This window comes from Marmota flaviventris, chromosome 1 (genome assembly GCF_047511675.1).
Source record: "Marmota flaviventris isolate mMarFla1 chromosome 1, mMarFla1.hap1, whole genome shotgun sequence".
Classification (NCBI taxonomy): domain Eukaryota; kingdom Metazoa; phylum Chordata; class Mammalia; order Rodentia; family Sciuridae; genus Marmota; species Marmota flaviventris.
Window position 1 is genome coordinate 177,261,985 of NC_092498.1, and position 19,690 is coordinate 177,281,674.

At 36.1% G+C, this 19,690-nt stretch overlaps 1 protein-coding gene across 9 annotated transcripts in view; it reads right to left on the minus strand.

Annotated features, from left to right (window-relative positions):
- Positions 1-19,690, minus strand: part of Ankrd28 (ankyrin repeat domain 28) — a 202,538-nt gene that overhangs the window by 94,273 nt on the left and 88,575 nt on the right. For all 9 annotated transcript variants that reach the window (XR_011709138.1, XM_071619265.1, XM_071619273.1 and 6 more), the window contains 2 exons: positions 11,989-12,067; positions 4,250-4,320 (listed from right to left, as the gene is read on the minus strand). Coding sequence is in view for 7 of the 9 variants with exons in the window: in XM_071619265.1 (XP_071475366.1) it covers positions 4,250-4,320; positions 11,989-12,067 (150 nt within the window). In the remaining 2 variants the exon portion in view is untranslated. The remainder of the gene's footprint in view (positions 1-4,249; positions 4,321-11,988; positions 12,068-19,690) is intronic.

Consider the following 19,690-nt stretch of genomic DNA (forward strand, 5'->3'; position numbering starts at 1 on the left):
TAAAACTTCTGCAGAAATATTTATGCTCTATTAGGAAGAACAGTAAAATCAAAACTATTGTTTCACTGGAAAGCAAGAATAAATCCAGTTCATGGGGAGCTTAGTGGCAGAGTGCTTGTCTAGCATGTGTGAGGCACTGCGTTTGAGCCTCATCACTGCATATAAACAAAGAAACAAACAAAATAAAAAAATTCTACAATGTAGTTGTCTATCTAAACTACCAATTTTAAAAAAAAAAATCCAGTTTGTGAAAAGTAAGGATATGTAAAGTGGCACCTAATAAAGGCTGTAAATAAAGCAATTAAGACTCATAATCAAAATAGATTAGTGTTTAATTTACTTACTACTCAGAGTAATACTTATTTAAGTAGCAACCTCAGAGAAAACTAAAGAAAATTTCTAAAGGCTGGGACCTTTAAAAAGGTGAAATTTCAGAAATACAAATCAAAGAGCACAATGTCATATCCTACTAAAATTCTAGATCATATTATTGGTACATAAGACAATAATGTGGGGATAACAAAGGGCATAAATGTTTCACCAACAATAAATATTACTATAACCTCAATTCTAATTTTTCAGTTATTACAGGGTATGTGTAAGAAATGCCTGCTGGTGTGCCTTGATTGGGAAAAAACCAACAAATAAACGAAATTTAAGTAACATTGTAAAATATAGAGTTATGGTAAAAGGTTATATAATTGTCCTCATTGTATTAATATCTTTGGAACAATCTAGACTAAGATTCCACAGTAATAACTAGTGCTCTTTGGTTCTGTCTGCCTTTTTTTTTTTTTAAAAGCAATTCTTACCATTGAGTTGAAGGTGGCACTGGAAAAAGAAGGGTTAGCAGATTTACAATAAATACAAAGTCTAGAGGAACCAATAACATACAATATAATTATATAATTTAAACTCAGCTATCTTGACAGAACTCTTGATTGGTCTTAAGTTAAAAATAAGTTATAAGCCCTATAGAGGGTTCAGGAGTGTGATGTAGCTTCTTAAAAAACACACACACACAAGAAAAAAATTAAAAAGAAACCTTAATACTAATAAAATTTATTTTCAGAAGGATATGCAGTACTTATAGAGAAGTGAACTATATGCTGCTCTTAAAGCATGGCTGTCACAAATCAGAGTGACAAAGATTTAGGTAGCCAGTAAGGAGATGGTGTTTGGAAACCAGGTCACCAAAGAAGAGTAAAGAGTATTTTCCCTGAAGCAGTCATTCTCAACTCAGGTTCACTGAAGAAACTGAGCCATAAAGGATTAATTTTTGTAATAAATTAACTTCTCTCCTGTTCATCTTAACATGTTGTTAGCTATTCATGTCCTTGTGGAAATTAAGAAAATGATAATCCAACTGGGCATGGTAGTACATGCCTGTAATCCCAGCAACTTGGGAGGTTGATGCTGGAGTTTGAGACCAGTCTCAGCAACTTAGTGAGCACTTGTCTCAAAATAAAAAGGGCTAGGGACATAGATCAATGGTATAGCATCCCTGTGTTCAATTCCTACTACCAATCTGAGAAAGAAAGACAGAGAGAGAGAGAGAGAGAGAGAGAGAGAGAGAGAGAGAGAGAGAGAGAAGAAAACAATCACTTCAATTATTTTGTATAGGGTTTTTCTTGTGGTATGTCAAAAACCTAAACTAAAAGCTACTTAAAATTTTGCCTCTGAAAGACCCACCTCTTTACATATCCCTCTACGCCCACAGCTATATAACCAGTAAGTATAACTCACTTTGCTCTTAGGATGTAATCAAAACAATTAAAGGAACACAGTGAAACTGATAATTTTGAGTAGGTTCTGTATTAGTCCTTTTAAAAAAAAATTTTCTGTAGTTATAGATGAACAGAATGCCTCATTTTATTGGTTTATTTTTATGTGGTGCTAAGGCTTGAACCAGTGCCTTACACATGCTAGCCAAGTGCTCTGTTACTGAGCTAGAGCCCCACCCTATAGCAGTTCTTTTAATTCTGAGATTTTCTTTTTAAAACAAAAATGTTCCACGTTTACAGAAGGTATTTTCTTGTATCAACCACATTTTTATAGCTGTTTCCCATTATCCTGCAAGAGTATTAATCCTACACAGTTCATTCATTTTTAGGCAGAAAAGCAGACTTAAGATCAGGTGAGTATATAGGTTTTTAAAAAATATTTTTTAGTTATAGACGGAAGAAATATCTTTATTTTGTTTATTCATTTTTATGTGGTGCTGAGGATCGAACCCAGTGCCTCACATGTGTGAGGCAAGCACTCTGCCACTGAGCACAACCTCAGCCCGTACGAGTATATAGTTTTAAGAAACCAGGAGTAAAGTCTTTGGGTGGAATCTGCCACAATGCTCAAATGCTAATTTTTTTTTTTTTTTTTTTTAAGAACTTTTGGTCTGTTTTATAACCACTGCAAAAATAGAAAGTGTACCTTCTGATTATTTTATTCTGGTAAATTCCATTACTTTTAATAGTTATGTTCACAAAAGCCATATTGAAAAATGGGTAGATATGGCTAACATTAATAGGTTTTACTAAGAGTAATGTTTATTTTGATTGCTAAAGAAGCATCCTTATGTGGGACTAACCCAGAAAGACACTAAGTAAACTTTTCACAAAATCTCAAATTCAAAGTTATTTTGGCTAATGTCTTAGTTTTCATAATAACCCCCAGATCTGTTCATGATTTAGATACGAAATATCCTCCAAAAGCTCATGAGACAATGCAAGAATTTTCAGAGGCAAAATAATTAGCCCATGAGAGGTATAACCTAATCAGTGGATTAATCCACTAATGTGGATTAACTGGGCAGTAACTATAGGCAGGTAGGGTATGGCTGGATGAAGTAGGTCACTTGGGTGTGTCTTTGGGTTTTATATTTTATTCTTGGTGAGCAGAGCTCTTTCTCTGTTTCCTGGTTCCCATGTCCTGAGCTGTTTTCCTCTGCCACGCCCTTCTGCCATGATGTTATACCTCATCTCAGGCCCAGAGCTATAGAGATGACCAATCATGGACTAAACCTCTGAAATAGAGAGCCAAAATAAACCTTTCCTCCTCTAAATTGTTCTTGTCAGGTCTTTTAGTCACAGTGAAGAATAGCTAACTAGAACAACATCACACAAAAACTTGAGGTGATATCTGAAGCTACTTCTTCAAATCTAAGTTCCATAAGTTTATCAGCCACAGCACATCAAAGTCTCAGATTGGACCCTTCCTCCTTCTCCTTATCAGGAGGCTTCAGCTAATACACTACACTATATGCCTCTGTCATATGACAGGATTTGTAATCTGTCCCAGTCATTATTTCCCTCTACTTCTCTTTTTGTGCCAGGCTCTTGTACTGGGTTCAATATATGGTTACAAGGAGGAATACAAAGTAGAATAAAGAAGCAGGAATTCTCCCAGTTTTTTCCGAGGCACTAGACAGAGCTGCCTTTCCTTCTCTAGAACTACTTGGTCCCATGACAGGAGCAGGAGCAGTTGCTTCATTTAGGAGTTCCTTTCTTATCTTTCTCAATTTGAATAACTGAAGAAACACTGAGTTAATATCAATTAACACAATCACATACTTTCACATTTTAAAAACTCAAACAAGCCCTGATATCAAACTAGGTAAAAGAGGTGCTTTGGACACAATGTATTTTAGAAAGGCACAGTATACTTTATAAAGTAGTAAAATGACAGACAAAAGGTCCAGGCTTTCGTCTCATCACTACCAGCTGAGTAGTTTCTAGTTGCCTTTAAATGTCTATCCCCATAAAGTTGTTAAGAAAGACAGAAAATACGAAAGTTACAAAAATACTTTGCAAACGATAAACATTCTCTAAAAATGTCACTTATTTTGAAGAATATATAATATATAAAGTTACAAGATGGAACTGTTCCTTCTTTTAAGAAACCTTATACATTTTAGGGTTATGTATTTCAAACTGGTAAAATGGGCAATCAAGTAGTATTAAAACTAATTTCAGTGTTTTAACTAAACAACAGTTCAAATAATCATTACACATTGATGAGATTATGTCTTCATTACAATCAACAGAATCTTTGCAACAGGTTATTGTGAACCAGAAGAAAAAAGATTTGAAGAAGACTAATAGTTAAAATATGGAACAATTCATTTGGTTTGTATAAATTCTCAAGTAAAATGACTAGTCTAGATACTTAAAAACATTATTTGAATATGGACTCAGGCAGGCCTACTTGATTGTTTTTACATACAGTACATTTACTAAGAGAAATTTCATACCTCACTACAAGATGCAACTGCTCTGTGTAAAGGTGTCAACCATTTGCTGTCTTTGGCATTAACTCTAGCTCCTGCAACAAGAAAAAAATAAATTGAAATATTTTACATAAAATACTTAAAATAAATCTCTTGAAATAAGAGTTATATATGATCCAAACTGGAATAAAAAACAATTGAAAAACTACTTTTTTATACTTTCTAATTTAAATTACCCTTAAGTCATAAAACAAAATCATCTCTTAAATACTGATATAATTATCCAACAAGGTAATAGCTTTTATTAAAAATAAAAAAATCATTTATTTATATGCTAGATAAGCCACCTTTATACAGAGCATATCCAAGAAAGATCAGATCCCACTTAGAAATATGAGTTAAAAACTGAAATACTCAAATAAATGAACATAATACTACTTGGAGATAAATAGCAGATTATTCCAACGTGTTCATTACATTTCTTGCTAATGAAAGTATGTCATAAAGTAATAAAATAATATCAAAATACTTCTACAGCTATAACTAAAAATGTCTGGACTAGAAAGGAACTAATCCACATGTCTTTTTGGGTTATACCTTAACTAAGGTTTCAAGGAGGAATTAGAAAAAAAAATCAAGTATGTGCAACTGTTTAGAAATTATTAAGTCAATGGACAAAAATTACCCTTACCAGGATACAAACACATTTATTAAGACAAAAAGTGTACTACATAATTGTTACCAAAAGTTGGTCCTTGTCCCTGATATCAACTGAACAACGAGGACACGGTTTTGAGAAAAAGAAAAAAGAAATTTTTACTGTTTTGCTAGCAAAGAAGTAGTATTGGAGATTCCTGTCTCAGAGGCTGCAATTCTCCCTATCTGGGAGAAGAGAAGTTTTTAGAGAAGGGATTCATTCCAGATGTCCTGGCTGGGGAAGATGGGATTCTACATGTGCTCTGATGGGGGTTGAAATTCACATACTAACTTGGGAGAGGTCACTTCCTGTATCTTCTGGTGCCATCTCCTTCCTGTTATGGGTGTGTACAGATAACTTTAGGCCTAGGATGGGACAAAGGTGATCCTGTGGCCTTTCACCTTCAGGTTAGGGAGAGGAAGAGGAAGAGGAGGAAAAGAAAACATGTACATTTTAAAACAAGCCTCAGTTGCAGAGTAGCAAGGCTATTTTAAAAGCATGAAGTGGATCACTGTTACATCATGAGGGAAAAAAATCTACCTTTTACATGAAATGCATTCATTTGTACTCAAGCCCCAGTCAAAAAGAAATATTACACAGGATCACTCTATAAGTAGATAAGAAACAGTTCTGGCTCTTGGAATTGGCAGACAGGTCCTATCCTGTAAATAATCCTATTTACATCCCAAACCCTAACTAAATCCTTACTTCCTGGATGATGAAAGGTACAATGAACAGTCCAACATCAGTCGTTATAGCAGAACCAAGTCTAGAATTCATACCTCTAATGTTTACATTACATCTATGTTTTGAGTATGAGGATCTGGGGGATAATCAAGTGCAGTGACTTCCATATTATAGCTCCAACAATTATTAACTATGGATCCCTAACTATAACAGGAATTTAAAAGCTGCTTTTGCTAAAAGTACCAAGTCTTTATTTGGGTCTGCAGAAGCTCAATGGCTTGATATCTCTGACTTCATTTTCTGTCTTTGGATTCCTGCTCAGCTCTGTACATAGGCATGCTAATCATTTAAGCAGTATTCATCCAAAAACTGCTAATACAAGGTTTATTAGCCCCAATTTTATCAAACTTGACCTATCTTTCTAAAAGAGTAACTAAGAGTAACTAAGGTATTTTCAGGATTTGCAGGGACATTCACCTACCAACTTTTACAACATCCTGTTCCAGACACCAGAGTGGGACTTAAAAGTCTGTAGTCACTGCCCTACACCTTCTAAGGAAAGAGCAGAGTATTGCAGGCAGATCACCGATTGATGAGAATGCTGCCCCCCCCCACCACTAAGAAGCAATCATCTTAACAGAACTGAATTGCCCCCTTCCAAGATCACAGGTCTGATTAACACCCTGAATAGCAAACAGAGACTGCCCCCTCAAACTACAATTAGAGCCCTAATATCCAGAGTATACAAAGAACTCAAAAAATTAGACAATAAGAGAACAAACAACCCAATCAACAAATGGGCCAAGGACCTGAACAGACACTTCTCAGAGGAGGACATACAATCAATCAACAAGTACATGAAAAAATGCTCACCATCTCTAGCAGTCAGAGAAATGCAAATCAAAACCACCCTAAGATACCATCTCACTCCAGTAAGAGTGGCAGCCATTATGAAGTCAAACAACAACAAGTGCTGGCGAGGATGTGGGGAAAAGGGTACACTTGTACATTGCTGGTGGGACTGCAAATTGGTGCAGCCAATTTGGAAAGCAGTATGGAGATTTCTTGGAAAGCTGGGAATGGAGCCACCATTTGACCCAGCTATTCCCCTTCTCAGTCTATTCCCTAAAGACCTAAAAAGAGCATGCTACAGGGACACTGCTACATCGATGTTCATAGCAGCTCAATTCACAATAGCAAGACTGTGGAACCAACCCAGATGCCCTTCAATAGACGAATGGATTAAAAAAATGTGGCATTTATACACAATGGAGTATTACTCTGCATTAAAAAATGACAAAATCATAGAATTTGCAGGGAAATGGATGGCACTAGAGCAGATTATGCTAAGTGAAGCTAGCCAATCCCTAAAAAACAAATGCCAAATGTCTTCTTTGATATAAGGAGAGTAACTAAGAACAGAGTAGGGACGAAGAGCATGAGAAGAAGATTAACATTAAACAGAGATGAGAGGTGGGAGGGAAAGGGAGAGAAAAGGGAAATTGCATGGAAATGGAAGGAGACCCTCAGGGTTATACAAAAGAACATACAAGAGGAAATGAGGGGAAAGGGAAAAATAATACAAGGGGCAGAAATGAAGGTCAGTAGAGGGGGTAGAGAGAGAAGAGGGGAGGGGAGGGGAGGGGAGGGGAGGGGAGGGGGGATAGTAGAGGATAGGAAAGGTAGCAGAACACGACAGTCACTAGTATGGCAATATGTAAATCAATGGATGTGTAATTGATGTGATTCTGCAATCTGTATATGGGCTAAAAATGGGAGTTCATAACCCACTTGAAGCAAAGTGTGAAAGATGATATATCAAGAACTATGTAATGTTTTGAACAACCAACAATAAAAAAAAAAAAAAAAAAAGGACTTCTGGAGATTCACAGAATGAGACCTGAGATGATGATTGATCAGATCACAGTTTAACCAATAATGCTTAATTATGCATATCTCTTACCCCTACCCCAATTCTTCTTCTATTTAAACCTAAAACTCATGTCAATACCCCAAAGACAAGGTTGAGATGCTTAATGTCACTCTGTCTTTCCAATATGGCTATCAATAGAGTTCTTTTCACCAAACTTTTTCCATTTTGAGTGGCGGGCCTGATCTGTTGGTATCTGAAGAGTCAGGACTTTGGCCTAGAGCTCCAGTAATAACTAGTTGTGTTTCTTCATCTAAAAAACAGATTTTATTATATCTTGCTATAAAGATTAACATGTAATAAAACTAGTACACACAGTGTAAATATATTAGAGGTACACTTAAAAGCCTTTAACATGAGAGAAAATGAGGGTTTAGGAAATATCCACAAATGAAGCAGTGAAAATTCTCAAAGTAGGTAGTAACAGAGAAGACACTGATGAGTGAGCTTTCAAGAATGCTCAGAGGGGCTAAGGTTGTGGCTCAGTGGTACAGCACTCGCCTAGCATGTGCGGGGCACCTGGGTTCAATCCTGAGCACCACATAAAAATAAATAAACCAAATAAAGGTACTTGTCCATCTACAATTAAAAAAAAAAAGAATGCTCAGAATTAGACTTTGGGAAAAGAAAAATCAGCAAAACAAAGACCCAGCCAGAGAAAGAATTATTAAAATTAAAATTTTTAAATTTTTCTGATTTAAAAATTGAAATCAGAACCACACATATGCTAGTAAGTACTCTACCACTGAGCTACATCTCAGATGGAGAGTAGTATCTTTATGAAATAAATACTTTGGCAACCATCTTACAGAAGATGGTTAAAACACAGATAGCCTGAACACAGTAAGGTCAGCATTTGTTTGGGGTAGGAGGTAGAATAAAAATACTAGAAACATTTGAAATACCCACTGGATGGAAGCCTGGAGTCCCAGAGTTAGTGAAAGGGTGATACAGAAACTAAGGTCCTTCATTGTCTTATTCATTTATCTGCGTAGGACTTCAGTGGTTCTTTATACATGCATAGTAGAAGGGCAAGCCCTGACAGTAAGGCCTAAAGGGTATATACACAGACACTCAGAAGAAAATCTAGTCAGTGTGGTGGTGCATGCCTGTAATCCTAGCTACTTGGGAAGCTTGAGGAAGGAGGAGATAGTTTGAGGCCAGCCTGGGCAATTTAGTGAGACCTCTCTCAAAATGAAAAATCAAAAGGCCTGGGAACATAGCTCAGTGATAGAGCACCCCTGGATTCAATCCCAGTACATAAACATAAATACACACACACACACAAAGTAAAAATCTAAAAATGCTTAAGTGCACATTCACATTATGTCCCAATAAAAATAATCAACAGTTTCAGAGAAATTAAGTGTATAGTTTCAACACAAATTTATAATTCAACTTCTCAATTATCAAAGGTTCTGTGTTTTAGTATTGCAGTGTTAGTGTTCAAGAAATTCTCACTTTACTTGATACAGTCCCAAACTACAAGAGTAGTGATGCTCACAATTTGGATATGCCAAAAGAAGCCATAATGTGAAAAAGTCAAAGTTATTGACAATAATTTAAAAAAAAAAAATCATATGCTGAGGTTGCTAAAATCTACAGCTAAAATCCATTGTTGTTAATCTCTTACTGTGCCTAATTTACAAAGTAAACAGGAATATATATCTTGAAAAAAAGCCCACCATAAACAATACAGTGTAACAACTATGCACATAGGTTTTTATATTTTATTATTTAAATAATCTAGAAATGTTTAAAGTATACAAGAAGATGTACAAATGTTATATTGCAAATATTATGTCATTTTATATAAGTGACTTGAGCATCTTCAGATTTTGATATATAATAGGGGTAGAGGTCTTGAAACTAATCTCCTGTTGGTACAAAGTGATTATATTCACTCAGAGCCTTCTAGGTATGTGAATAAATATGCTATGGAAACAAAGCAGACTAAATCCCTGACTTCTTGGAGTTTACATTCTAGTACGGAGAATAACAAAAAACAGGTATAATAGTAAAAGGATCTCAGATAACTATAATAGGAAAAAAAAGATAACAAAGGAGAGACTAGACAGTGGAGGTGGTGGTAGTGATCAGAGAAGGCCTCACTGATGAGGTGACATTTGAGCAAAGACATGAAAAAGGTGAAGGAGTAAGTCATGTGACTAACTAAGTAAAAGTCTGAGGCTGAGGAAACAATGGTGCAAACACCAAAGGTAGAAGCAGGCCGGAGGGTCAGAGCAGAGCAAGCAAAAAGGAGAGTAACAAAAACTGAAGTAAAAAAATCGGGGGTAGGGAACTGAGGTACATACAAAATGTTCAGGCCAATTGCAAAAACTTACCTTTTTATAAGGAGAAATGTGAATAACTAAATTCATTTAAAACTTTATTTTTCCTTTGAAAAGAAGCTACATGAGCTATTTTACCTTATGAAACTGATAAAATATCATATTAAAATATTTTTCAAAGGCAAGCTGAACAAGCTTTTTATAAACATACTTCAGTTAATTTTATACATTCTCTCAAATGCGGACATCTGAACACACAGGACTCATCTATCATACTTACAAAGAAAAGGATGTCAATCTTCTACAAAAAACTGAAAATCCTTTTGCAAACATTCACATTTAAAAGGAGGGGATTAAGTTGACCATGAACATATGGAAAGTTTCTTGTAGGCATAAAAATCTAAAATGACATAGCTCAGTGGCAGAGTGTTTGCTACCAAGTACAAGGCTCTGGGGGTTCAATCCCCAGAACTTAAAAACGGAGGGAAAAAACCCTTTCATGTTGAATCAAATAAAATAATGTCTATGATAAAACAAAAAGTAACAATTAGAATTCTATGTTAAAATAAAGAAATATAGCAATACAATTCTTACCAAAGTCATCAACATTAAAGTAAATGAAAGCCAGGAATGGTGCTGTACCCCCATAAAACTAGTGACTTGGGAGGCTAAGGGAGGAGGACAGCAAATTTAAGGCCAGCCTCAGCAATTCAGCAAGGCCCTAAAAGCAACTTAGTGAGACCCCTGTCTCAAGTAAAAATAAAAAGGGATGCAGATGTAGGTCAGTTGTAAAGTACCCCCAAGTACCAAAAAAGGTATAAATGAATGAATGAATAAATAAAGTAAATGGAACTCTACTGTTTGTAGCATGACTAATTCTCCGTGTAAAAAAAGAAACTGTTTCTTGGACAATATTTGTGACAAAACTTTTCATTCACATATAAATCTGTGGCCTATCAATTTACATTATTAGAGAAGATGCCCCAGTTAAGAAGAAACAGGATTTATTTCCTTTAATATCCTCAGTTTTTATCTCTGTTAAATTTTAGCTTAAAACCAGCGAGCATCTATAGATGAACAGATATCTTCAGGGAAATACATCACAAATGAAATAATTCATAAACTAAAAAATGTAAGTTGAGTCCATACCCACCCATATTGATTCTAATTATTATGAAGTTCATTATAAGCATAGACTTTTAAATTTTATGGGTTTATAATGGCAAAATTCTATGGGAGCTACTATTTAACAGGATCTTTGTGTAAGATTTCTGTTCTTAGGAACTGAGAGAAGTACAGTATCAAAGGAATATCCTAATTAAAAATATCAAAGGAATACTACTACTTCTCCAAATTCACTATGCATATATCTGTGCAATCTGGCAACACCAAAATTTGTTCAACTGCAGGTATTCTTTCCCAACAAATATCATAAAAATCTAGCTCTAACAAAATTTTTGTCCTATTTTTTTTTTAAATTTGTTTTTAGCAAAAATATTTCTAAGATCTATTTGACTACTTATTTTAGGAATGTAGGCAGTCTAACCACAATTGGAGCTATTTGAATACAGTTCTAGCATTACTTCGAATTATAAACAATGTTAAAGAACTGAGCAAAAATTTAAAAAAAAAAGCATAATTTCTTGAAGAACATTATAGACTCTCAAATAGAATTAGATAAAAACTACTCAAAGACAGAAAACCTACTGGCACTGTTTTGAAAAATACATTTATAATCAGACTATATCTTAACCACTTCTACTGCTGCACTTGTTACCAAAATGAGGTAACAATGAGGCCTATTACAGAAACTTATATAATAACATTTATAATGCTTATCCCCTACTCCTATTATCTTGATATATTTTTCATTTTCTCATAGTATTTATCTTTTAATATACTGTGAGCTTTATTTGTATTTATTATTCATATTCATCTGTTCATCCTTATTAGATCATAAATTTTTGTAAAGGCAGCAATCTTTGTTTCATTCTTTAATGTACTCTTAGCACCCAGAACTGGATCTAAGTAATCAAAATTTTTATAGTAAGAATAAATAAGTTTCAGATATGAAACAAATATGAAGAATAACTATTTTTGAGACACATTATAACAAAAATACACATAATGTATTCTTATTACATAGGGGTGACCATACCAGATAGAATAAGGAGTTCAATGATTTCTGCATCTCCAAGGTAGGCAGCAGCATGTAATGGGGTTCTCTTTTCATTGTCCTGTAATAAAAAAGGAAAGACAGCATATTGGTTTCAAAATGAAGTTTATTTTATACAGCTTAAATGAAGAAAAATATTATTAATTTTCAACTTATTATTTCAATAACTCTAGCATGCAAGTCCCACTGACAAAACATAGGTTATTAGGTTATTTCCTTGATAAGAAAAGCCTTAAAATTTTTCTTTTTTGGCCTTGAAACAATAGTCTAGGTTGAGCATATTTATGTTGAAAATCTGATATCCAAAATGTGCACAAGTACCAAATATTTTTCAGGGTTTTAATGACTCAAATAGAAAATTTCATATCCAGAAACTTTGTTTCATGCACAAAATTATTAAAAATGTTGTATAAATATTATCTTCAGGGTATGTGTTTCAGGTTTATATGAAGCAAGTGAATTTCATGTTTAGATGTGGGTCCCATCCCCAAGAAATCTTATTATGTATATGCAAACATTACAAAATTGGAAATCTAAAATCCAAATTACACTGGAGCATTTTGGCAAGGAACACTCAATCTGTACAAAGTGCATTAAAGAATAAAAACAAAAATTTAGATGACAAAAAAACTGCTTCTCAGTCTTTCTTACACTGCTATTATACACGGGAAAATTCTTCTATACAATATTTTTTTCCCTTTCCAATATAATTTCAGTTTTATATAGTCTAGTTGTTGACTTAATAAAACAAATCTTAACAAACTAAGAGACTTGCTTATCAAAATGTTTCAACAGGAATACTCACAGTGGCACAAAGAAACTGTTTCTAGAGATTTGAAATTATCTTTTTTGTCCATTAAGGTTTTTTCCTTAATGTTCTTGCCATTTTAACTTTTACAGCCAAAACATGAATGTCATTTTTAAACATAAGAAAACACATTCTTCCAAATCTTCCTCCAGGAAAGAAAATTACATTTATTATGCTTCATGGACCTCCTTCCCCCGAACAATACTGTCTTCTAGTTGGAGAAGCAAGGTCTTAGGACAATATCACATTCAGGGATTTTATAATTAACAGATCCCATCTAAAGTTCCAATGAAGTATTGCTGACTTGACTACATTTGAAAACTATTAATTTAGAAATACTTATTTTTTAAGTTCATATCCAATGTTTCTGATGTAGGCTTTTATGACAGACTATTAGTTGTTTTCTGCCTTGTCTCCCCTTTGTCCATAGAACTAATGTTTCAGCTAGTCACTCAGCCACAGAAAAGGATACATTCCTACCCTACAGAGTTACCTATGATCAGAACAATGGTATATGCTTGCAAGTTAATAGGCAAACAACTTCCAGATCATCTTCAACTTATAAGACAACTACCTCAGAGGTGGACTAATATTTTCCCACTTCCTTCAGGCTGGAAAGCAGATGTGAAATTGAGCACGCTTTGGCCATGTAGATGTAGACCAAAATCCTAGCTGACTTCCAAGAAACAAGTTTCTGAATGATCTCATAGAACAAAATTGCCCACCAGTTTGGACCACTAACTTCCAGACTATTAAGAGAAATAAACTTATGCAGTTTACCATTTGGGAATAATTATTATAGCTCAAGATTTGTTTTAAAATAAAAAGTTTATTTTATAATAATTTTCTATTTGGGGAATCACTCAATTATTCTAAGAGAGTTGAGAGACTGAGAATAAATTAGGAGTTAAAAAAAATACCAGGCAAAACAGGGGTTAAACATTGACAGGTAATAATAATGATGATATATTATAAGGGAGGTTGGTATACTGCTATTAACATTAAATTGCTTAGTAAGCTAAAAAGAGTTCTTGTCTAACCATAGTTAATTTCAACAAGACCATGTTTTTTATTCTAAGATATGTCTCAAGAAATAGAATACACTGCACAGAAATTATTCAACAAATAATTACTAAAAAAAAGCTAACAGAAATATCTAGCTATCAAAGCTGAGTACTGATTTAGTCATTTTTTAAAAAGAGATTCTTGGTCTAGGCTTTTCAATGCTAATCACTAAAACAGCAAACTTCTCAGTGTTTAAATATGATCCAATCTAGTCAAATTGAGAAATATATCTATCACACAGGGGAAAACAAACACATAACACAATGACACATAAAGTGAGTCATTTGTATGTGAGAGATGTCTGGAATTCTGTGATTCATTGCCTCAAATCCTATTAATGTATTTTATGACTCACATGAACATAATTTTTCCTCTTTACAAATAAAATTTTTAAAAAAGGAGAACTGATTAAAGGCTGGGGTTGCTCAGTGGTACAGCACTTGCCCAGCATATGTGAGACACTGTGTTTGATCCTCAGCACCACATAATAAAATGAATAAATAAGAGAAAGGTACTGTGTCTATCTCAACTTAAAAAAAAAAAAAAAAGGCAATAAAATATTTATTATTCCCATCATCAAAATGTGTTAAGATAAAGTTTAAAAAAAGATAATCTCTTGATACAAAGTAATTACATGTCAAGAAATTTTTAAAATAAAAGATATTTCTACATGTGCACAGAATCAATGATTAACTATACTGACTCAAACAAAATGCTGGAAACAATATTGATGCTTCTCAAATGGTTACCTAAAATTATGGTACAGAAGAAGCTCTTAATCTTCATTTAACAGATCCACATGATTAATCAATACTCTTGAATAAAATGAATGATGTTTTTGATACACTAAGTATTTTGATTAGTAGTATATTATTAACACACACATTTTTGTTGACACAATGGCTGTGTGTTTATCAAGGGTAAGATATGTTTGTGAACACTTTTGTTTGTGCTAACTGGATCCATTATCCTAGCAATATAATTTATCTAACAGCCTACAAACTGATGATATGAAAATCCTAAAAGAAAAAAAAAAAGGCTGTTATTTCATTATCCCAGGCTAAATACTATAAATAGACCAAATAAAGACTTGCTACCAAAAAAAGAAAGTGCTATTTACTGCATATGGCTAAAACAAGGAAACACTAATTCGAACAACAAACAGTAAAAGTCTCAAGGGTTTGCCTTAAGTTTGTTTCCTAAGGACCTAATTTCTCACATCACTTAAAGAAACTCAAAAGGCACAAATAATGCATTGTGGGTATGATCTAAGCAAGAAAGAGGACAAAGGACTCCCATCAGTGGACAATACATTATCAATGAAAAAGTCTAGAATCAATTAAAAAAAAAAATCAAGCCAGACTGGGTGCCACATAACTATAATTTAAGCAACAAGGGAGGACAAGGCAGGAGGACTGCAGGTTCAAAGCCAACTTCAGAAACTCATTGAGGTCCTGTCTAGAAATAAAATTAAACAAAAAAAAGTCTGGAGCCACAGCTCATGGTAAATCATCCCTGGGTTTAATCCCTAGTGTATACACATGGATACATAACAAATACACACAAAAACAAAATCAGCTAGTGCACATACATTGTTACCCTGAAATGCTTAGAGATCACTTTTAAGATTCCCAACTACCACTTATTAACATTATTAGATAAGAGGACTGTAGATCCACACAATGAAATATTATGCTTCTAATTTAAAATAAGGAACAGACCTCAAAATTCCTATCAATGAAACAATCTCTACTGCACAGTGTTAAATGTAGCAGAGCAACTGTATATATATATATATATATATATATATATATATATATATATATATATATATATATATAAATAAAGTTTTATATATGCTTAAGCTTCAATATATATTAACTATTTCTGAGTAAAAATACTCGAACACAGTGACTGACTTTGAGGAAGTCAGAAAGCTGGTTGAGTAGAATTTCAAGTATGAGAGTCATTTTGTACTGTTCAGGTTTCTTAACAATGCACATGCTTCAAAAAAGTAAAAGATAAAGATGGCCCAAAAGTCCGCTCACTAAAACAGATCATATTGAAGAGTAAGATATTCTGACAGGTGTGAATGAGGCAATACACTGTAAAGTAGCAGGGAAGTGACAAGATCCCTGTGGAGCATCAAACCCAAGATAGGACCTCAGAAAGAAAAATGAGGTAAACTGTCTCTCCCCAGACTGGCTAGGAACCAAGATGTCTCCTTATGGGGCATGGTAAGCTGGAGACCCCAAAAGTCCCTACTGCCACTGAAGACTACCCAGGAGACTCTTATGTCCCTGGATAGTTTATAGAGTTGCTGAGAATTCATCCAACTGTATTGCCACAGAATACAGCCCATGTATATATCCTCTACAACCATGATATAAGCTGCTATGATCTGGTATCATCATGAAAACAGATCCACCTCTAGAGCACATACCTCCTGCAAGGGGCTCGTTAGTCACAGGATAACCCCATACTAGAGACTGTTATCATTCCACCATGATTACATACATTGGGTTGCAGCACCACAATCCTGGCTGCTCAGATCCTAGGCTCAGTAGAGAAGGTGAGCCCCCAGTTTCCAAACAGGGAGCCAGCAGACTGCACAGAGGAGAAGTCAAAACACAGGGGTGGCTTGTGTGTGCTTATGCTTATGCTTGACCAGACAGCCCACTGCATAGCTAGTTGAACCACAGCACCCATGCACACCCAAACCTAGTCTGACAGTCATCCAGGTGGCAGCACAGCTCCACCACAAATACACATTTGCAGCCCAGGCCATTAGTGTAACTATAGGCATCACTGTTAAGAATTACAAGAAACTTCAGAGGCAACAATACTGAGTTCACCCCAAATCAAAGTTTATATACCATACCAGGAAAAAAAAAAAAAAAAACCCTATCCTTGTGGAAGAAAAAAAAATACCAACAAAATCGGAAAAGGTGATTGTTGCACAGATAACAGTGTAGGGATAACAGATAACATGAATAAGAAAGAAACAAGGCACCTTCAAAGATTATTTTTCAGTGTCTAAGCCAAAAAAAAGTACATTTACAAAATGTCTGAAAAAGAATTCAAAACAATCCATGAACACTTAGTGAGATAAAAGAAAACTGACAAAAAAAATTTATCAATGAAATCAGGAAAACAATTCATGACCTGAATGAGAAATTCAACAAAGACTTTATTTTAAAAAGAACCAAAAGATTAAAATAAATAAATAAAACAGAAACAAACAAACAAGAACCAAAAGAGGGTTGCAGCTGAAAATCTCAATGAATGTAATAAAAATTCACTGGTTGTGGTGGTGCACACCTATAATCCCAGTGGTTCAGAAGGCTGAGGCAGGAGGAGCAGAGTTCAAAGCCAGCTTCAGCAACAGTTAGGCCCTAAGCAACTCAGTGAGACCTTGTCTCTAAATAAATACAAATAGGGCTGGGGATGTGGCTCAGTGGTCCATTGCCCCTGAGTTCAATCCCCAGTGCAAAAAAAAAAAAAAATCAATTAAGAACCTCAACAACAGGTTACATGAAGTAGAAGGAGGAATGTCTGAACTTGAAGGTAGGTCTTTCAAATTAATGCAGTCAGAGGTTAATAAAGAAGAAGAAAAACAAAGAAAGCCTCTGGGACACAATTAAGGGAATAGGGATACTTGCATTATGGGAATTTCCAGAGGGAGGATAAATGGAAAAAGTCACAGAAAACTTATCTAATGAATTAACAGCAGAAAACTTCCCCCCAAACTGAAAACTTTTAGACATGAAAGAGAAATAAAGTATTTTTCAGACAAGCAAGAACAGAAAATTAATCATCACTAGATTGGCCTTACAGGAAATGCTTAAGGGAGACTCAAATCTAGAAGTAAAACAATGGTAACTACTGCCAGGAAAACATGTAAAGGGCACCACGCTCACTGGGCCCTCAAGACACCTGGGCTACCCATGATTCTCAGCTCATGATATGGGTAATTCCTGGCACGTCCCGGTGTATATTTGGTGTAATTTCACATGCCTGCACCATGCTGAGCTTCCTGCATCTGAAATTTCCCCCTTCCTTGACTCAGGAAACAAACTGTATTTAACTTATATTTCTAGCAATAAGGTTATGAAACCTCGGGAGCTCTCCACTACAGCACAGCATTTGGTCTTCAGTCAGACCTGTTTCAACACCAAGAGAAACAATGAGAGAAAAAGCACGGGAACGGAGACCCACCTACCCTGCTGAGGCGGTCCGCACCTCTGCTTGCTGCCTGAGGGTCACATCGGACTCACACTCTGCACTTCCCCTGAGTCATATCACACTGTACCCCAATGCATGTGGATGAGTACTCCTGCTCCGTGGCTTCAGCTTGCTCTGCATTGTGCTCACCTGCCTGTAGAAGTCTGGCCATTCTCCTGAGACTGCTGGAGAAACATCACCAACCAGAATGACCAGCTTCTGTTGGAACCATTGACCACAAACTCAGAATAAGAACTTCACATTCCCAAGCAATCTCGTGGTTTTCTCCAGGAGGCTATGTCTCCCGCTATCAGATAACTTCTCAGATCCCTCTAGTTAAGCCTCCCAGGAAACCAAAACTCCCATCACCAAACCGCAAGCTCACCACATTCATCTGCTACTTTCCACCTTCTCCCCAGAAAGTACACTTGTGTATCTCTCTGCTTCTATCAAAGGCAATTGCTTCAGGGAACTGGGACCCATTTACCCATCTCCACCGAATAATTTCCAAGAACACACAAACACACTCTCTATGTTCATTATATAAGCAAAAGGTCTTTAACTCCACTTCGCCTCCCTGGAAACTTCACCACCTTAGTGACTGTGCCTGCACCTCAACATCATCTTGTTTTTATTTTTCTCTCTTCATCCATGGATTCCATAAAAATGTAGGATGGATGGATGGATGGATGGATAGATGGAAGGAAGGAGAGAAGGAAGGAAGGAGGGAGAGAGGGAAAGAAGGAGGGAGAGAGGGAAAGAAGGAGGGAGAGAGGGAAGGAAGGAGGGAGAGAGGGAAGGAAGGAGGGAGGGAGGAAGGAAGGGAGGAAGGAAGGAGGGAAGGAAGGAGAGAGGGAAGGAAGGAGGGAGAAAGGAAGGAAGGAAGGAGGGAAGGAAGGAGAGAGGGAAGGAAGGAAGGAAGGAGAGAGGGAAGGAAGGAAGGAGAGGAAAGGAAGGAGGGAGAGAGGGAAGGAAGGAGGGAGAAAGGAAGGAAGGAGAGAGGGAAGGAAGGAAGGAGAGAGGGAAGGAAGGAGAGAGGAAGGAAGGAGAGAGGGAAGGAAGGAGAGAGTGAGGGAAGGAAGGAGAGAGGAAGGAAGGAAGGAGAGAGGGAAGGAAGGAAGGAAGGAGAGAGGGAAGGAAGGAAGGAGGGAGAGAGGGAAGGAAGGAGGGAGAGAGGGAAGGAAGGAGGGAGGGAGGGAGGAAGGAAGGAGGGAGAGAGGGAAGGAAGGAGAGAGGGAAGGAATGAGGGAGAGAGGGAAGGAAGGAGGGAGAAAGGGAGGAAGGAAGAAGGAAGGAGGGAGAGAGGGAAGGAAGGAGGGAGAAAGGGAGGAAGGAAGGAAGGAGGGAGAAAGGGAGGAAGGAAGGTAGGAAGGAAGGAAGGAAGGAAGGAAGGAGGGAAGGAAGGAAGGAGGGAGAGAGGGAAGGAAGGAGGGAGAAAGGGAGGAAGGAAGGAAGGAGGGAGGGAGGGAGGGAGGAGGGAAGGAGGGAAGGAAGGAGGGAGAAAGGAAGGAAGGAAGGAAGAAAGGGTAAACATGTAAAACCATGCCTGCAATTCCAGTGACTTGGGAGGCTGAGCAAGGAGGATCA